Raw genomic sequence first — 19,537 nt, 5'->3', positions numbered from 1 at the left:
GAGATTAATTTAACATATTAGGTATAGTGAGCATTTGGCATAACGGTATATAAGTCATTGATTTTTTAGGAGGTCAACAGTTTAAACCTCACCAAATATGTAAACCAATAGTAAGAAGGACGTGTTAGTTTATTTTGTTACGTGTAAGGATTTGTTGGTAAATAGCCGTTAATACATAAGTTATTTAGGGGGTGTTTGGGAAAACTTATTTAAGGTGCTTATCAACTTATTTCAGTCCACAACCGCCGATAAGTTATTTTGAGTGTTTGGATGTGAAAAAAAAAACTGCTTATACCGATGCCAAACCGGTAATAAGTTGTTTTTGATAAGTTACTCCCTCTTGACTTATTTGACATATTACCCTTTTAACCCTCTCATCGCATCCGTCTCTCCCCTCTCATCGCCGGCAAGTCCTCTGGTTTCTCATCGCCGGCTTCCTGCTTCTTCCTTCGCCTGTGCATACTCTTTCTCTATACCGAACGGAGGAGCGACGACCGGAAAAGAGATTCGAAGGAGACAACGATTTCACCGGAAAAGAGATTCGAAGGAGACAACGATTCGAAGGAGACAACGACCGGAAAACAGCAGAAGATCATCGATCGAACCAACTTCCAACGATTCTAGGGTTTCAAATATGAACCCTTTTTCTTCAACTCATATACCTGATGCTTTACCTGCGTATCAACTGATATAGGGTAGAAGATAACCTAAAAATGAGCTGTCTTTTTTGGTCATTTTGCATTTTGGTACCGCTATAAGCTAATCCAAACACTTTTTACAAAACTCCAGTTTGATACCGCATAAGTTAATAAGCACTTTTACAAAAAAAAACATAAGTTCTTTTAAATAAGCTTACCCAAACACCCCCTTAGGTTGTTTCAGTCGAGTTCCGTCTGCTGCAGAAGTTGGCATTCACAGAGAAAAATGAAGTGCATTAAGGATTTGCTCTCAACGATCTTCAACACCCATCTCTCTCACCACCAACAATGTCGAACAATCACAAAAGTCCGATTAAAATGGGTCAAAAATCGATCCCTAGATAACATCATCGACATCCACACTGATCTCAAGGCCGCCTGTTTACTCAAAGACGCCATCATCCACCGCCCCTCCGCCACCCAGTTCCTCACCGCCAAATCCATCTCCGACACCCAAAAACTCCTTGGAATCACCGTCCCTACCCTCCGGTTCATCCGCCGTTACCCTACTCTCTTTGAAGAATTCCCACACCCTAAATACCCTAGCCTCCCCTGTTTCCGCCTCACTAGCATTGCTCTAAATTTGCACAAGATAGAACGCAAAATCTACGAAACCCACGAATCAGACATCGTTGAAAGACTCTGTAGGGTGTTGATGATGACCAAGGATAAACAAATCCCTCTCCAATCGCTTCATCCATTAAGATGGGACTTGGGTTTTCCATATGATTACGATAAAACCCTAGTCGAGAAGCATCCGGATAAATTTCGGATCGTCAAGGGATCCAACGGCTTATCGTGCTTGAAACTTGAGAAATGGGTTGACGAATTCGCTGTTTCCGAGCTTCAAAAGAGTAATGAGATCAAGGAATCATTCAACGATGGTGGTGATCAGTATAGAAGATTCATAAGAGGGAAAACTGCATTAGCATTCCCATTGAGTTTTCCCAGAGGTTATGGAGCACAAAAAAAGGTGAAATCTTGGATGGATGAGTTTCAAAAGCTTCCATACATATCTCCGTATGAGGATTCAAGCAGCATTGCTCCAGAAAGCGAGTTAATGGAGAAGAGGGTTGTTGGAGTGTTACATGAGTTCTTGAGCTTGACTGTTTACAAGAAAACCAAAAGGAATTACTTGAGGAATTTGACAGAGGAATTGCGGATTCCATTTCGGTTTACACGAATCTTTACTCGATATCCAGGAATTTTCTATCTGTCATTGAAGTGTAAGACTACATCTGTGGCATTGAAGGAAGGTTACAGAAGAGGGAAGCTGGTTTACGCTTGTCCGATTGCAAAGTATAGAGGGAAGTTTCATCATGTGATGAGGACTGGATTGATTTATAGGAAGAAAGGGTTGGAGATGTTGGGTGAGTTGAGTGCAGATGATGTGATTGGGATCGAAGAAAAAGAGTCGGAGGAGGAAGAGATTGAATCGAGTGGCGAATGGGTTGAAGAAGATGATGATGAAGATGAAGAATTTGATGATGTTTCTGATCAAGATTAGCAATTTAATTGCTGGTGGAGACATTGGGAGGTAATTCTGTATTCTGAAACCTTATTCTATCAAGAACAAGTGTTAGGAATGGTGATAGATATATACAGGGAGGTTCAGGGAAACGAGGAACACCTTGGTATCCATTCATCTAGACAGTATGTACATGTGTATATGATTGAAGCTGTTTTTGCACGTGCATACCGGACAAATTGCTTATAAGTTACTTGTATGCACATGTACATACCATCCACATGAATGTTATCTGGGTAGTCCTTAATTTTTCATTTTTTTTGCAATTTTCCTAGTAGATGCTTGTCATCTTTGATTGTGGCCATGAAAGAGGTTAGGTTGTATCATTACCATACAAGGATCAGGGTAGATAGAATTGCTGCTTGAGGCAATGTGCTTAATCTTATAGAAGTGAACAGATATTTCATTTTTGATGTATTGTTGCTGAATAACTAGCAGAGAAATTAGTCAAGTTTGGTAAAAGCTAGTTTATGGGCTATGTAAAATGACTTAAAATGGCTTATTGAAAAACAATTATTATAGGTATAATTGGAAAAAGAATGGGAAAAAAAACTCTTGAAAATTGAAGTCTTGATAAGCTGGCTTATTCGCTAGATTATGGCTTATCAAACGGGACCTTTTACGTTTTTTTTATTTATAAATAAGTTAGTTTAGGGTTGTCAAACATGTCTTATGTGAACTGATTGGTATCTTTTTCAGAAGTAGCTTTTTGGAAAGATTCTCTTAAATTTATTTATCTAACAATTGTTATAAAAATACTTGGTGATTGTAATTTCCAATTTTTTTATTATTAAAATATGTTAGATATAGATATATTGTTGAAAATTTGTAATAACATACGTGTAAACTTAGAGGCCATAAAGGGCCGTTTATCAAACGCTTATTTGATGAGCATTTAGTGGTCATTTACTTTACTGGATAGAGATGACAAAGACTGATAATATTACGCAACAAGAGCGATGACAAGGTTTGAGAGACTTATATGGCAAGTGAGTGGTGACAACTCTTATCTGCTTAGTGTTTACCAAGTAAATTGTTGTATACGATGTCGTTTTAATTGACTCGATTCTTACTCTGTAAGGTAAGTGAGAGTGTTGCACTTACCGCGTTTGGATGAACAACCTCTTGGTACTTTTCTGTGACCAAAAGATAAACAATTCCTCGTTCAAAGAAAGAACAAGACAAAAAGCAAATTAAAATTCCAAGTCTCTTTTCATTTAACCAAAGAATTTCTTGTTTGCTACACAATTATCCAAGAATCAAGATTTTGAAACAAAATTTTGATGACAACCGACCATCACCACACCACCACTGTATAATGCTTATTGTCATAAGAGTTTGTTTGTTAGCAGCTTAATGAGGTTAATAAAACTCATTGTTTATTGAATCAGTTATACATGATTGTTTGATTATGGCTTAATGATGTAGAAAATGGCTTTAGTAAGCATTTAGAGGAAAGTTTTTATGCGGAAAGACAAGTTTTCTTTAAGCTTATCCCTTCCAATTAAAAACCACGCTCCTCTCATTTACGAAATACTCTTCCAAACAAAAACTTACACAATCTATACAGACGGATTAATCAATTATCTATAGCTTTATTCATACATGACTTAATGGAAAACAACCAAACAGCCTCTAAGCCATGATGTGGGTACTTCTTGATCAATGGTTTTGCTAGTGATGCATTGTTTTTGTTGAAGAAAGTTGTCGCCAATCCCGTCTTCCTTGCTCACATATCCATCACAACTATAAGCGGTGCTCCTGTACGATTTCAGGGCTTGCTCCCTTTCCTACATTCGAGTAGCAAGGAAGGATGTTTGACGAACTATTTGTTAAATACCTAAAATACCCTTCAAATTTATTGTTAAAAATCCAAAGATTAGTGGCCAAATGAAAGCAGTCACCTAAAGGCCATTTACCAAACGCTTATTGCGTAAGTGGTTATATAGTGTCACTTACCTTACTAGGTGAGCATGACGATGACCAATAATCATATCCGATAAAAAGGCATAGCATAAACAAATAATATTCCCCTTTGAGCGAGAAGATTCTTACCCGTTAGCGGTTAATGCGTTTAAAAAGATGTTTACCAACAATTCATTTTGATTACCGTATTCGATTAGGTATGCGAAGATTATGACTCTTGCCGATAAACCGTTACTCGGTAAACCTATGGTAGACAACCTCCTACTTTTAATTTCAGACGCTTATTTTAAAACAAACTAAAATAGAAATTAGAAAAATGGGAATTTTTGGTTTTTGTTTTAAAATGGGTCAATTGAAAAAAAATATGTGTTGAGAATAAGATAGAAGCAATTCCAATTTTTTATTTATTTTAAAGATATAAAATTTATCATTAAATCCCTTAAATTATATTTTTCTTAAGGTTAGGAATCATTTGTCAAATGCTTATCTGGTGATTATTTACTTTACAAAATAAACATGGTAAAAGTCGAGATTGAATTCGGAGTTCGTAGTTACTTCGACTAGATGAGTCATGATAATGGAATAATTAAGTCATAGTTCATTGGTCCCATAATAATAACATATTTTGGTTCAGACATTTGCTCTTATAATATCACTTTTAGCCGGTAAAAGTGATGATAAAGATGAAGAATATATCCAATAGGTGACGGATATTTATCAAACAAATTATTGTTTACTTGAAGGGTAATTGCGTAATGCAGCGAGATACATCTTAATTTTAATGTTTCATTTTATTCTTAGTTCGTGTGAATGTTATAATACTGTTTTATGTGGTTTTGAGAAATCGATAATATTTTTATTTTTAAATAAAATATAAATTTGAAAAAGTTACAAAAGTTCTAGTAATGAAGTAATTTATTTTTTGTTTAATAATATAAACTTTTTAAAAGAATAATAATTAAATGTTTAGTTAGATAATCATTATCAGTTAGTTATATAATTCAAACATAAAGTTTTAATAAATTATATTTATACTTATTTTATTTATAATCTTGAATTTTAAGTAATATATATCAATAAACAACATTTTATACATATAAAATAATTTTTAAAAATTTATGTCAAATACTTTATAATAAAATAAATTAAACCCAAATAACGAACGTATTAAAAATAATAAACCCAATTATCTCAAGAGAGATGTTTATTTCGTTTCTCTCTCTTAAATCCAGTTACCTGTTGGTTGCAAAATCCCTACCCCCTGTCGTCGTCTTCACTGAAGAAAGAAAACCCTACTGGAACACACAAGATCCGAACCTTAATCTGGCAAAAGAAATCACTTCCACATTAGTTAACGCGCTGGGGTTTTGGATGATCGGTTTTGATAATTCAATCAGTTTGCCACATTTGATAGTTTCTCAATGGGAGCGAGTAGAAAGCTTCAAGGTGAGATCGATCGGGTTTTGAAGAAAGTCCAGGAAGGCGTCGATGTTTTCGATAGTATTTGGAACAAGGTACTTTTTTCTTTCTTTCTAGTTTTCTTCAATTTCTTGATTTTATTTGTACAATGCATGATGTGTACGGTCGGTTGTCGCAATTTCTTTGTTTAGGTTTACGATACTGACAATGCCAATCAGAAGGAGAAGTTTGAGGCTGATTTGAAGAAGGAGATCAAGAAACTTCAGAGGTACAGAGACCAGATTAAGACATGGATACAGTCCAGCGAGATCAAGGATAAGAAGGTTGGCTCCATCCCCATGTTACTTAGTGGTGGTATTTGGTTCTCTTAGTTTGCAATGGAGGCATCTAATCGCCTGTTGCATTTGGTGCTTACTCACTCTTACTTATCATGAATGATGCTTACCCATGTTACAGGAGTATCAAATACTGTTTGCCATGTAATTATGTACTCAAATCACACTTGCTGGACATGTGCCCCTGAATTTTGGTTGTACCATTTTACAGTGAATACCATTTGTTGTATGCCGTGAAAAATTGCAAATATGTTGTTTTCTCTGCTATCATGTGCTAGTTAGATCTTGGAAGCACTTGAATTAAGGCTTAGAACTCCAATAAATTTTTTATGAAATTTATTATCCTTACTATTCCAGAATTGAGAATCAGACCAGGTAGAGAAAGTTGTTTAAGGCCAATGCCAGAAGCAAGCACACGTTTTTTTGTCAAAGACTGTTAGCTATAGTGTACCTCCATTGATAAGATATAATTTCAAGAAATATGTGAGAAGATATTAAAGAATGCCTTATCTTGTACAGACCTATTGGGTGGGGATTTGGGGTTTGGGGGGGAAGATACATGATGAGCAAATGTATATGATTTTGCTTCTCTAGAAATGGTTGATTGTAGTTCTGAAGGAAGTTTTGTAGTTGGAAGTTTCTTGTTTCAAGCTGGTCTATAGATGCAGTGCTATAGGCTATGTTCAAGTCTGTGCATGAAGATTCATTTACTTGCAGGATTAATTGCTTTACTCCTTTTTGACAATGATTGTAAAATCTACAGCTTTAGCTAAGTGTGCTGCTCACAAATGCTTTTCTATAGCATGACATTGTAAACGCTAAACCTTGTGGTCCCTACCTTTTAATGTCATTCTGGTGTAGCAGTTTTATCTTTCAAATTGTCTCTGAATTTTATCTGTAGTATGTGGGATACATACTTGAAAAATAATTTAAGATGTTTATTTCATGTTTCAAATATGTCCTTCCTATTGACAACAGAATCTTCTTTTTGACGCATGTTGACATAGGTTAGTGCCTCTTATGAGCAGGCTCTGATGGATGCTCGCAAGCTTATTGAAAAAGAAATGGAACGATTTAAGATATGTGAGAAGGAAACAAAGACAAAAGCATTCTCTAAGGAAGGTCTGGGACAGCAACCTAAAACGGTAGGTATTACTATATTTCATCATATCTTTTTTCTGCATGAATACGAAATTGGGCAGCAATGACATCAACTATTTTTATTCTAAAGCAAGTACCTTTTTCTCTGCATACTTCACGGAGTTTTTTATTTATCAGGAGTTCGTAGTTCTTCAAGTTGATGTCAACTTATAGGCATGAGCTGTGTAATTTCAGAGGGTGCTTGGTTGGAGGAGGTATTAAAGGGTGATGAATTGGAATGAATAATGGTGTTTGGTTCAATATAATGCAACAAGGGATTACTTAAAAATGGATAATCATCCATGCCCTACTAAACTGGGGATTCATTCCCCACTCCCACTCATTATCATACCTCATTACCCAATTCCCATTTCCATTCCCTAGAAATGACCCAAGCACCCCCTCAGATTAGACTAGTTCCTTTACCTTTGTTTTGCTTGGCCATGCACATACTAATTATAGGTCCTAATTTATCGAAATGCTAGTCTATGGAGGTCATATACCAAAGCGTGTTCCAAAATATCACTATTTTTTATTTTTAACCATGAGGGATGAACCATATGACGTGATTATCACCATTTGCTAACAAACAGTACAAATAAATTTGGCTTTAAGTCTCTTTAGTGAGGCATCCTTATTGATTGTCTATTGTAGGATCCGAAGGAGAAAGCCAAGTCGGAGACTAGAGATTGGTTGAACAATACGGTATGGAACGGTACTTTTACTTTGAAGTCTTGACTCTTGCTTTGCTACCTGAGAGCTGTTGTACTTATTTTTTTCGGGCGCAAATGGACCATCTTAAAATAACTAATTGTATTTGCACTTAGCACAATGAGACTTGCCAGTATAGAAGTTTGTCTGTGTTGACAGCTGCTATCTACCCCCTACCCTACCCCAATTTCTATTGTACTTTAGTTTATCTTTTGAATCTACTCATTTTAATTGTTTTTGTTGCTCAGCCACTTCTTCTTGATTTCAGTAGACCTTTCTTGTACACAATGTACCTGTGCCTTGACTAGTGTTTATGGTTGGACAGTTCTTCTATTGAGAGTGATCATTTTATAGAGTCAGTATGCATTTTGGCACCCTCATTTGAACATTATATTTAAATATACTTTTTCTTTGATTAGGTGTCTGAGCTGGAATCTCAAATTGATAGTTTTGAAGCTGAGATGGAGGGGCTATCTGTTAGAAAAGGGAAAGCAAGGCCACCAAGATTGGTAAATATGGCGAATGAGGGGTTCAACTTTTTATTCATCATCTGTTACAATTTCATAATTTATTGAGCACTTTGTTCCACAGACTCATTTAGAGTCATCAATCAACCGGCATAAGGCTCATATAATGAAGTTAGAGTTGATATTGAGATTGCTGGATAATGATGAGCTGAGTCCTGAGCAAGTCAATGATGTTAAGGATTTCTTGGATGACTATGTGGAACGAAATCAGGTTTTTATTTTATTTTTCCTTTCAAGGTTCTTCTAAAATTTTGAGGTCTTGCTTTCCTTGCAACACTAAGGACTGTCAGATCTATTTTTCCATCTGGAAATGGCTTACACTTGCCACTTGAAGAGATAGCATGGTTTTGTATATCTGCTCCGAAGGCAGCAAGTACTAGCAGAAATCCTCGAGAATTGTGCTCTTTATACTTGCTCTTTAAATTTCTATGGATGATGTGGATAAGAGAACATGGAGTGATGCTAGTCTCGTCCCTGAGCTAGTTCATGCTTAGAGCACCCTGTTATATTTTTTGATGGGATTCTTTCTGTACCTTAGCCAAACAAGTATTAGATAAAATGAAATTGCTGTTGATGTCATGATTGTATCATGTTCTAAAGGTATTAAACTTAGTCCTTTCTTCTGCAGGAGGATTTCGATGAATTTGACGACGTTGACATGCTATACAACACCTTACCTTTGGACAAGGTAGAGTCACTGGAAGATCTAGTTACCATTGGTCCACCTGGTCTTGCTAAGGTAAATTGGAAACCTTACTTGCTGAATGTGGATTATTGATTATTGTTTGGATGTTTCTGTAATTTTAATAAGTTCCTTTCTTGCTCTCATATTTATATGATTATATGACCTTCCCAGACTTCAATTGGTGTATAAGAAAGTACAGTAGCCACATGCTAATTTATTTTTTGATTTCATTTTTGTTTATGCTATCAACTATAAGTGAACTTAATCAGGTGCATCTAGATCTTATGAAGAGTATGCCGATGAGCAGAGTAGGAAAATAAAGAACATGAACTAGGACGGTGTGCTATATGGATAATTATCTTCATGGTTCCTAGAGGTTGATACATGTCACTCATCAGCAGCCTATTTATATTTTAAACAGTTAAAACTGTATAAAATAACTCTATGCCCTCCAATCACATATTCATATTATTGTTTGTTATTGGTACCTTTATTTAATACCACACATCTTACAAGCTAACCTCCTCTTGGAATGGCTGTATGGTTTTCCTAAGTTGTTAAGCCTCCTAAATTGTTATTGGTGCTTAAACCAATGGAACTTGGTGTTCAACTTTTTTTAATCCCCATCTGTGCACTATTTTGTCTAAATTGATTGACCTCTTTTTTGGATAACCCACTGCTATTAAAATGCCATATTTCTTTTTCAGTGGAGAAGGTTCATATTAGAAATTTTGAGTTTGCATGTGGACAATTTTGGATTCAAGCTCATCATCTTTATGAGTTCATGTAATAGAATCTAGTATATTAACACAACTATTATGATGTATATGAATTTAAGGATTAAAACAATCAAATGTGTTGCATCATGACATAAATGAAGAAATGGATTGCTTTTTATATTAAAGTGTTCTATCTTTCTCAATGATGTCTTTTAAATCTAACACGTAAAAGTTATACAGCAGTCCTGCTCAATATTTGGTCCAATTTGTGTGGATGTGTGATAGGGAATCGATGGAGGTTTCCTATTTAAGTGGGCTGATAGGAAAATATTTTTATATAGACATTGACCCATATCCTTTGTGTTATTGCCTAATTGAAGTCTGTGTAATTGGCTCGTTAATAATTTCTCCCAAATCAATTTATGGTTGCAACTGCTTGATCAGCTCTAAGCTTCTAGTTCACATTCACATCACTTGGACATTTGTGTCACGACATGCCAACCCCAATTCTTCATCAATCTCTGCCTATGCTCATTTTTTTGGGCTACAACATAGTGCTACCCATTTTCTTGATCTTCTTGACTCCAATGTGATCCAAGAGTTTGGTCATTCACCTCTCCATTCGAGATCCTGGCAACCTTGCTCCTTTTTAAATTTGAATTCTTGAGGCAGGTGCCTAGACTATTCATTTAGGCTAGATAGCATAGGCCATCTATCATAATAATGGCTGCTTTTGTTGTCCTGGGTGGAAAAGCTGCAACAAACTCATGTCAACAAGAGTTATCATGAATAGAGTGGTCATATTAGTTTGATTTTTTTTGACAGGGTGTTGGTGCTAGTGGCGCTGTTCTAAGCATAAAATCTGCCTTGTCTACATCTTCAGCACAGTTACCGGTATGTTCTGAGAAACTAGCTCTCCAACAATATGACATATGTCTATTGCTGTCATGCGTCAATGTCTTGACCACCAAACATGTTTTTGTAGTGGCAATATAACCCTATATTCATTTGCCTGGGCCTTGCAGGCCTTAGTAACCCGAAAGGCATGATTTTTTAATATGCATCACATGTTTCCTTTTGCATTTTTATCTTGAGGATAACCACCACCAAAAGAAAATATTGAGTTGCAGCCCATGCATTGAAGTCCATGTCTAGTGTAGGGATCTACACAACCTTGAATGTAACAGCTTTACTCAGAAACAGATATAAACTGAAAGTAAGTGATTTTTATGGTAAGTGACTGGGTTGCACACTGTTTTTTTTCTTTTCTTTCTGTATATAGTTTCTGAACTTTAATTTGTAATTAATAAGATGAGAAACGAAAGGTTAATCTTAGCTTTCCCTGGACTTGGAGCAACAGTGTAATCATTTGGCAGGTTTTCAGTTATCTTTTATGCTTGAGGTCCTTCCATCCTAGCATCTGTTGGGTATCTTACATACCATATGGGTTGCTTGGTTTTGTTTGATCTGGAAGTGGCACCTGTCATAGTTCAAACACCTCCTTCGGTCATGGAGTATTGATTATTTAGCAAGTTTGCTGATATTTTAATCCCATGTAAAACGAGTTTTATTTATCCTTCTCTTATTTTACAAGGCACTTGGTTGTGGAAGCCAGAGTTTGTCTGTGCTGGCCAAGTAGTGTTCATCTTGAGGTGCTTCATATTGTCGTCATAGCTTCTGAAGTCTGACGTCTCTAAGTAGGGTTGCAACCGTACATTGAACATCCTAAGGAATATGCTTAGGGATCACAAATGGATCTGATGAGGCTTGAATCTCAGATGTTCTTCTACTTGACGTAGAACTAGACTATTATATAATTATATAATTGTTTTTTCATTATTTTCTTCCTGTCCTCCTAACTGACCTCATAGAAGGTGGCTCTCTGCCTCTAAGCCGAGCAAAGGGATTTTTTAGCTGGATCCGGAATGAATAGGAGATATTTCAGTATGCCATCTATGGGACACCTTTCTTTAGCAGAGTCTCTCTCTTGTTTGACAAACTACTTTAGTTTAAATTCCAAAAAAGCATAAAACCTGGTATTTTCGTATATTTTACAATTAGAGTACTGCCTATAAGGTCATAAGGTTAAAATGGTAATTACCTATCATGTCATCATATCTGTTGTTTCTGGTTACTGGTCAGTCGGATTTCTTGATCTGGATACGTGAATTTGTTAACCAATAGTCAACTAGAAGTTTTGTGAAGCGAATCAGCTTAATGAGTTCTGTACTTTCTTAAACTGTTAGACTTCTATTGCTCATTAGAGACGAACATATATGGGCCTCTGGTTATTTGGAAGAATATTGGTTTGACCTTTTTGTGTATTGCTTACCTCTTGCTTATTCTGACAGTTGTTAGTTGAGCTCTAAATTTCAACGTTATATTTGCATGTTACAGTTGCTATGACCTATGTGGTGTCTGGTAATATTTTCAATTGTGATGCTCGTTTGTGAATATTATGTTGGAGATATTATACTAAATCATGCCACCATAACTTGCCTTTTAAAAAGTGTAAATAAAGAACATCTCCGGTCAGCAGGTCTCATGAGAGAATACCCATTTCTCTGAGGAGGTCAACGATAGTGACTTTTTCCCTAAAATATTGTTACATTGCTCAATTAGATACTCAACTAGGTTTGATGCATTATGTGGTGGTATTTACATCATTTTGATATCCAGACTAAATATCATGTTTCTGTTTAATTTATATAAATATGATAAGCAAATTGACATTTGTGCTATTCTTTTTTTTTTGCTTGTTCCCCTGCATATTTCTAATCAGTAGCAAGTAATTCTGGCTTGCTGCATTCCTTCTTAGGCCACACTTATATCTTCTTTTCAACAGGGAGATTCAGTCCAGGAGCAAGTTGATGAGACAGCTCCCCAGGACGGTATTTCAGAGTTTGGGGCAAGGACTCCACCTCCGAAAAGTAGTGCAATTTCATCTGCTTCTCCAACATCAGCAGGAATCCATGCAACTCCTGCTGCTACTAGTGTTTCTTCAGTCCTTTCAGGTCCAAGTTCTGTTAAGGGAGTTTTGGACAATACTGGCTCTTCTGTTCCTTCGTCACCTATAAGCAGTGCTGCCAAGGAAGAAGAGATTTCCAGCTTTCCCGGTCGTAAACCATCTCCAGTGCTTGTCGAAGCAGGATTAAGGAATCTTGGTAGAGGTGGTATGACCAACCAATCCTCAATCAGTATTCCAGTTAGCTCCGGCAGTACTGCTTCTACCAATGGATCCCTTGGTGTTGCTCCTTCTGTGTCAGACACATCTAGGAGAGCTATGTTAGGAGGTGATGAGAGACTTGGCAGTAGTGGAATGGTGCAGCCCCTGGTTTCTTCTTTAAGTAGTAGAATGATATTGTCACAAGGTGCCAAGATCAGTGATGCTGTTGGTGCTGGTGACAGTGGCAATAATGGTGAGGCTGGAGGTATGACGGGCAGGGTGTTTCCACCATCTGGAGTTGCCGGCATACAATGGAGGCCTGGAAATCCGTTTCAAAATCAGCATGAAGGGGTATGTTACTATTTTCTCCTCTATTTCCTTCCAAACTCGTAAAAGTTAACTTGCATCTACAATCCCTAGTTGTTATCCTGATTGTAGTTTTTGCTAATTGCTACTTCTTACTAAGATTAGGGAAAAAACAAGACCTTGGAAACAAAAGAATTGACTGCTGATTTCACCTTAAGAAATATAATTTATCTAAATTCTACCTTGAAATATAAGCTGAAACGTAGTTAATTTTTTGCGTTCTTGTTTGTCTTTCCTATTTATGTTTTAGAAAAAAATGTAAGTTGGTAGAAGAACGATGTTTGGGATTCTATATGATCAATATTGGTTTGCAACTTTTGTAAATGCTAGTCATAAATTTTTGTAGTTATGTTTTCATGGCTTACAAAATGCACCTGTTGACTTTTGTTTCAATGATGATAAGGTTTCAAACTTAATAAAACATAATTTTCATCTTTTGTTGTTAAGTTGTTTCTACCTATTGCCCCTGCACCCACCCCCCTTTCTTCCTTCTTCTACTTCTTACCCTGTCTCTATATCCTTTACCTCATATCTCCCCCACTATTAAGTCTGCCATGCTGCCATCTGCTGTTACCTTCTCACCAATGTAGTCTCTCTCACCTTTATTTTCGCCTAATATCTTCTTTTTTTTCTTGTTGGCTAGTATTTTCAATGTCCCAATGATTCTTGGATATCTTTATGCTGTTTTCAGCTTTCTGCAACTTCTACTTGTATTTAGTTAAGGGCCTGTTTTTTAGCAGCTTAATGAGCTTAATGGGACTCGCAGCTTAATGAGCTTTATGGAACTCGCAGCTTATTCGGTCAGCTATACATGACTGTTTGGCAGTGGCTTTATGATATGGAAAGTTGCTTATTTATTAAGCTTCTACGAGGAGCTTTATGCAGAAAGCCAACTTTTTCCAAACCTGTCCCACCCAATTAAAAACATGCTCCTTCCATCTATGAAAAAACCCTGCTAAACAAGAACCTTCCCACTCTATACAAACAGATAAATCTACACAGACAACTTTATCTATACAGGACTAAATGGAAAACCAACCAAACAGCCTCTAAGAGTTCTTCTGTTTGCTTCTTTGGTACAGTTTCGCGGAAGAACTGAAATAGCACCAGACCAAAGGGAGAAATTTTTGCAGCGATTCCAACAGGTGCAGCAACAGGGTCAGGGTACCCTCCTTGGCATGCCTTCCCTTTCGGGGGGGAATCATAAGCAGTTCACGGCGCAGCAGAACCCCCTTCTTCAGCAGGTGTTAATCTTGATCATCATTTCTTTTTGGTTGACAAATTGTCTACACCCAATATTTTTTTTAGTAATGGTTCCCTTTTAGCTGACTGGACATTTAGTAGTTTATAAGTTTTGGGCATAAGAGTGACAGTTTAAATGTGAGGCTCACCATCTTCCTATGTTCAGGTGACAAACAAACACATAGCAGATGTCACTTATTTAATCTGTGTCAACATTTGTGTTTTGAATATAACGCTTTCTGTAAATATGTGATTAAAGGTGTTAAGGTGCACTTTGTTCATAAATACAGTTCAACTCTCAAAGTTCAGCAGTATCGCCTCATGGTGGGATGATTGGATCACCAGCTGCAGGTCTTATCACTGCCACCTCCGCACAGCAACAACCAAGTTCAATCCATTCACAGTCTGGTCAACACACACTGATTTCAACTGGTTCGAAAGATACCGGTATGTTCGGTGATAAACCATTGTCTGTATTTGTTACCACCTCAACCTGGGACTTCTTTTTGTGTTTTAAACATTATCGTAGAAGTTGCATTAGGTTATCCAATCGGTATCAACCAATTTGGATTTTTGAAGTTTCTGTGTTCAGACATTTGACATGAAAGAAATATCTGATCATCCTTTTAAATAACAATATATATACTTTTAAGTAGAAGCTGGGCATGTGAAAGCTGATGAGCTACAGCAACATCAAAGTCTATCTGATGATTCTGCCACAAGTTCTGCACTTGATAAGAATACTGCCAACGAGGATGATTTGAAAGTGTCATATGCATCAGATACACAGGTATTTTTATGGGAAATTATCACAAATAGCCGTTTTCGGATGTCACTTCATAGCCATTCCTCTCCCATTTTCACCATTTTATCAATACCTGCGCAAGTGCCCTTGCCACAACTTGCGGAGGGGGCATTTTTTTTAAGAACTCAAGTATCACTCCTCTTACCAAACTCCCAAGTTTCAAACTTGCGGAGGGGGCATATCAAACTTGCGGAGGGCCGGAGGGGATGAAAGCTCATTACGGGTTCCTTCCTCTTATCGCCATTTTAGCCATCAGTTATCTCTGACAGGTTCCTCTCAAGTCTCCATTTTCAGAAAACAAGCCATGGATGACAACTCAAGATTGATTTTTTTAAATACCCCCTCCGCAAGTTGCGGCCTGGGCACTTGTGGAGGTATTGACTTTTTAATGAGTGTGAGAGAGAGTTGGCTAGGAGGTGAATTGAGCCGCTGTAACAATTGCCTCAGCATTGTAACAATTGTTTTTGCATTTGTGTTCTTGTAGACCGGAGTTTCTGTCTCAGTGACGGAACCTGCACAAGTTACCCGAGATATCGATCTCTCTCCTGGTCAACCTTTACAGTCCAATCAATCTGCTAGCCTCGGGGTTATTGGTCGAAGAAGTGTTTCTGACCTTGGTGCCATTGGAGAGAGCCTCAGTGGGTCAACTTTGAGCTTGGGAGCCTCTCATGATCAGCAACACACCCTGCAAATGCTTGAAGCTGCCTTTTACAAACTTCCACAACCCAAAGATTCCGAACGTGCAAAAAGTTACACTGCAGTATAAACATTTCTCTTTCTTTTTTAAGCTATTTCACTTTTAGGGCTTGTTTGTTAGCAGCTTAATGGGACTCGCAACTTATTCGGTCAGCAATATATTACTGTTTGGTAGTGCCTTAATGATATAGAAAGTGGCTTATTCAGTAAGCTTCTAGGGGGAGTTTTTTCCAAACATGTCCCTACCTATTAAAAAACACGCTTCTTCCATCTATGAAAAAACTCTACCAAACAAAAACCTTCCCTGTCTATACAGACATATGAATCCACACAGGCAGCTCTAGCTTTATCCATCCAGGACTTGATTAAAAACCAACCAAACAGCCCCTTAGTTGTGAATTTATTATTATTTTTAATTTTAATTTATATTTACTGGATTTCAGAGACACCCTGCTGTGACCCCTCAAAGCTATCCTCAAGTTCAGGCTCCAGTTGTTAGTAACCCAGCCTTCTGGGAACGTCTTGGATCTGATAACATTGGAACCGATACTCTGTTTTTTGCGTTTTACTATCAACAGGTACTTCGCATCTTAACAGGTTTCCTCTATTTATCCTTCTCTCTAAAATTTCCGATTGGCTTCTTCACAACAATCACTTTGAATCTTGTTCTGAAGTGCACCATTTTTCACAGAACACGTATCAACAGTATTTAGCCGCAAAAGAACTGAAGAAGCAATCATGGAGATACCATAAAAAGTACAACACGTGGTTTCAACGGCATGAAGAGCCGAAGGTTGCAACGGATGATTATGAACAGGGAACTTATGTTTACTTTGATTTTCATATGGGCAATGATGAGATGCAACATGGCTGGTATGATCATTTAAAAACTTGCTTTTCATTGTCAATTGTTACTGTATTGATCTTAGATGCCATCCATATATTTTCCAACTAGTTCTATTGGCTGATTACCAAGGGACCGTTTACCCCGTAAGCACTTACCTGTAAGAGTCAACACTCTAACTACTTTACCAGATAATCTGTAGTCTATCAAAACGTTATCGTATGCAACAATGTACCCGATAAGTGCTTAACGAGTAAGAGTCATCAACTTTACTTACCATGTAAGACTTCTCCGTCCTCATCATGCTCTTATCGGATAAGATTCTCAGCCCTTATCATGTTCATCCAGTAAGGTAAATGACCTTTTAAGCACTTGCCGAGTAAGCGTTTAGTATAACGGCCCGTAATTTGCAATACCAAAATAAATGCTACTTCATAATAATACCCTTTTGGAATGGATTTCCCAAATTAAAAATTGCAACTTTTTTCTTTGCGTTGTGTTCTTGGATTTGGGAAGAAAATAAAAGAAAGGGAAAGAAAGAAACTCTTTTATTTGTGTTTATGAGATGAGAAGATAGGGAAAGGCAAAGGAAATAAAATAAATTCTCATATTCTTGAGCAGGAGAGAAATGAAAGAACAGATGTCGTTTTTATAAATATACCCCTATTTATTTTATAGCGTGTCGTATTTGATGGATACGTGTGTAGTTTTATGAATATCTTTAATTGTTATTATTTCTTTCGCCTACTTGCTTCACAACGTTTGGGAGGAAAATCAACATTATTTTCTTTTCCTTGGCTAAAAAGGACTCTAGAACAGCTGTGGTTACAAAATCTTCAACTCATACTATCTCTTTCTTTACCCATTAGCAAATCTTGTGAAAATGTTTGTGGTATTTTTATTTGCAGGTGCCAAAGAATCAAATCGGAATTCAAATTCGAGTACAATTTTCTTGAAGATGAACTGGTTGTGTAAATAACAAACAGCAAGAAATTGAGAGTAGCTTCTGGTTCCATTCTTTCATATTGAGGTTTTGTTTCTTTTTCTGTTTTTTTGGTGGGATTTATTTCTTGGATCAGATGACATCTTTCAGGAGATAAATAAATAAGTAAATGAACATACATACATACATACTTTCTGCTCTCAATCTTGCCAGGTTAGGTTTAGTGGGAGATTCGGTTAAATATCGTGAGAAAGTAAGAAGTTGAGGGAAGTTTCATATATGAATGATTGAAAAAATTTATTTGAAAATGCAGATGTGAACCCATATGAATAATCAGTAATGTTATTCATTTACGTATTTTCAAATAGATTTTTTTTGGATTATTCCGGTGATTGACATATGAATCTCCACTTAACCTTCTCTTCCTACTTTCTTATGATCTTTAATCTTCTTATTTGAAACGACCTCTGTTATGTTATTTTTTTTATTAACCTGAATATTCAACCCGCTATGCGAGCCGACTAATCCCAGGGCGACCACCTGCTTTGCAGATAGCCCGGAGTCGCCGTGGCCACAAGGGGATATTTATTCTTCCTTGAATTTGGACCTGGGACCTCCATGAACTTTTGACCTTTGGAGCCAAACTCAAACCAATCGGACATCACCCTTGTGGTTTGTTATGTTATTATTGTTATCGTAGGAAAAGATCCGAACTCTTAAAATGATGATGTAACCCAATAAATGGAAAGGTGCTGTTATTTTAACCTCCTTTTGGTTAAATGAGAGCTTTGGATATGTGAAAAAGGATTTGAAATTAATGCATGTGAGAAGTGTAGAGGTTTATATAATATATAGAGGGGGTTTACTTCTAATTATTTAATTAAGGAGGTGTTTGGTTTGAGGTATTAAGCAGTAATTAAGGAGAATGGAAATAAAAAAAAAATTGTTTAGTTTTTTATAATATAATGGGTTCATTCCTCTAGAAGCCTAAAATTTCATTCCTGGTTAAACTGAGGGAATGAAAATCCATTTCTCAGTATTCCCTGTCATTTTCATTCCTCAGCATTAGCCAAACAAACCCTAAATGCTTAAGGTTAAAAAAAAGTGATTACCGATGCATCTTTGTTTTTAGTGTTAAATACAAATTTGGTCCATGTGATCCATATAAATTAACGAGTAAGGTCTCTGAAAAGAATTATTAACGGGTGATATTCCTATAGTTTTATTTTCTTGACGGATATGGTATTTGCTCAGTTTAGTTTTTGTTAATGAGGGGTAGTTTTGTTTATTTACCATCCTCTTTCTTCGACTTTAATTTTCAATAACATGTGGTCCCTCAAATTACTTTTCATTTTGTAACATATATGGTCCCTTAAACTAGTTTTCATTATTATAACAAATTTGATCCCTCAAACTATTTATTTTTATTTTTATAACAGATTGCGTCCCTCCCTTAACTTTCATTTTTAGGATTTAATCCTTCCATTTTAATCAATAAAATTTGATGGTATAAACATATATTTTCTAAATATAATTAGCATAATAATTAAATAAAATTTGAAACTTAGATTTTACCATGAAATATTATTTTCATGAAATCCTTTAGCTCAACTAAAACATAATTTTGATAAATATTTTTTAATCAGTTGAAAATTAAGAAAAAAAAAAAACTAAATACCCAACAATATATTAAATAATAAGATAATAAAAAACGTCTCATTAACAACTTTATAGAACACTATTTGAAAAATTGTCCTATAAAAACAAATGTCCTATAAAAAATTGAG

General features: G+C 36.3%; 2 protein-coding genes across 2 annotated transcripts; both read left to right on the top strand.

The window, feature by feature from the left end:
* Positions 1 to 909: 909 nt before the first annotated feature.
* On the top strand, positions 910 to 2,615 carry LOC112521915 (protein WHAT'S THIS FACTOR 1 homolog). The gene has a single exon (XM_025130920.1). The coding sequence runs from the start codon at positions 925 to 927 to the stop codon at positions 2,203 to 2,205; it is 1,281 nt and encodes a 426-aa protein (XP_024986688.1). The 5' UTR covers positions 910 to 924; the 3' UTR covers positions 2,206 to 2,615.
* A 2,734-nt stretch (positions 2,616 to 5,349) lies between these two features.
* LOC112520693 (general negative regulator of transcription subunit 3) lies at positions 5,350 to 17,940 on the top strand. Its single transcript, XM_025129161.1, has 16 exons — positions 5,350 to 5,666; positions 5,763 to 5,894; positions 6,914 to 7,051; positions 7,701 to 7,751; positions 8,177 to 8,266; positions 8,349 to 8,495; positions 8,913 to 9,023; positions 10,514 to 10,582; positions 12,534 to 13,205; positions 14,303 to 14,464; positions 14,753 to 14,909; positions 15,119 to 15,252; positions 15,752 to 16,027; positions 16,407 to 16,541; positions 16,655 to 16,836; positions 17,716 to 17,940. Exons 1-16 carry the CDS (start codon positions 5,574 to 5,576, stop codon positions 17,780 to 17,782), a joined length of 2,616 nt encoding a protein of 871 aa, XP_024984929.1. The 5' UTR covers positions 5,350 to 5,573; the 3' UTR covers positions 17,783 to 17,940.
* Positions 17,941 to 19,537: the final 1,597 nt, after the last annotated feature.

This window comes from Cynara cardunculus, assembly GCF_001531365.2.
Source record: "Cynara cardunculus var. scolymus isolate 2C chromosome LG 11, CcrdV1, whole genome shotgun sequence".
Classification (NCBI taxonomy): domain Eukaryota; kingdom Viridiplantae; phylum Streptophyta; class Magnoliopsida; order Asterales; family Asteraceae; genus Cynara; species Cynara cardunculus.
The sequence above is the reverse complement of the archived record's forward strand: the minus strand, read 5'-3'. Positions and strand labels throughout refer to the sequence as shown.

Excerpts from the sequence above, each read along its gene's own strand:
- LOC112521915 (XM_025130920.1), top strand. The coding sequence starts at position 925 with ATGAAGTGCATTAAGGATTTGCTCTCAACGATCTTCAACACCCATCTC.
- LOC112520693 (XM_025129161.1), top strand. The coding sequence starts at position 5,574 with ATGGGAGCGAGTAGAAAGCTTCAAGGTGAGATCGATCGGGTTTTGAAG. Across the intron at positions 7,752-8,176 it reads GAGATTGGTTGAACAATACG|GTGTCTGAGCTGGAATCTCA; the intron begins GTATGGAACGGT and ends TTCTTTGATTAG. Across the intron at positions 8,496-8,912 it reads ACTATGTGGAACGAAATCAG|GAGGATTTCGATGAATTTGA; the intron begins GTTTTTATTTTA and ends TTTCTTCTGCAG.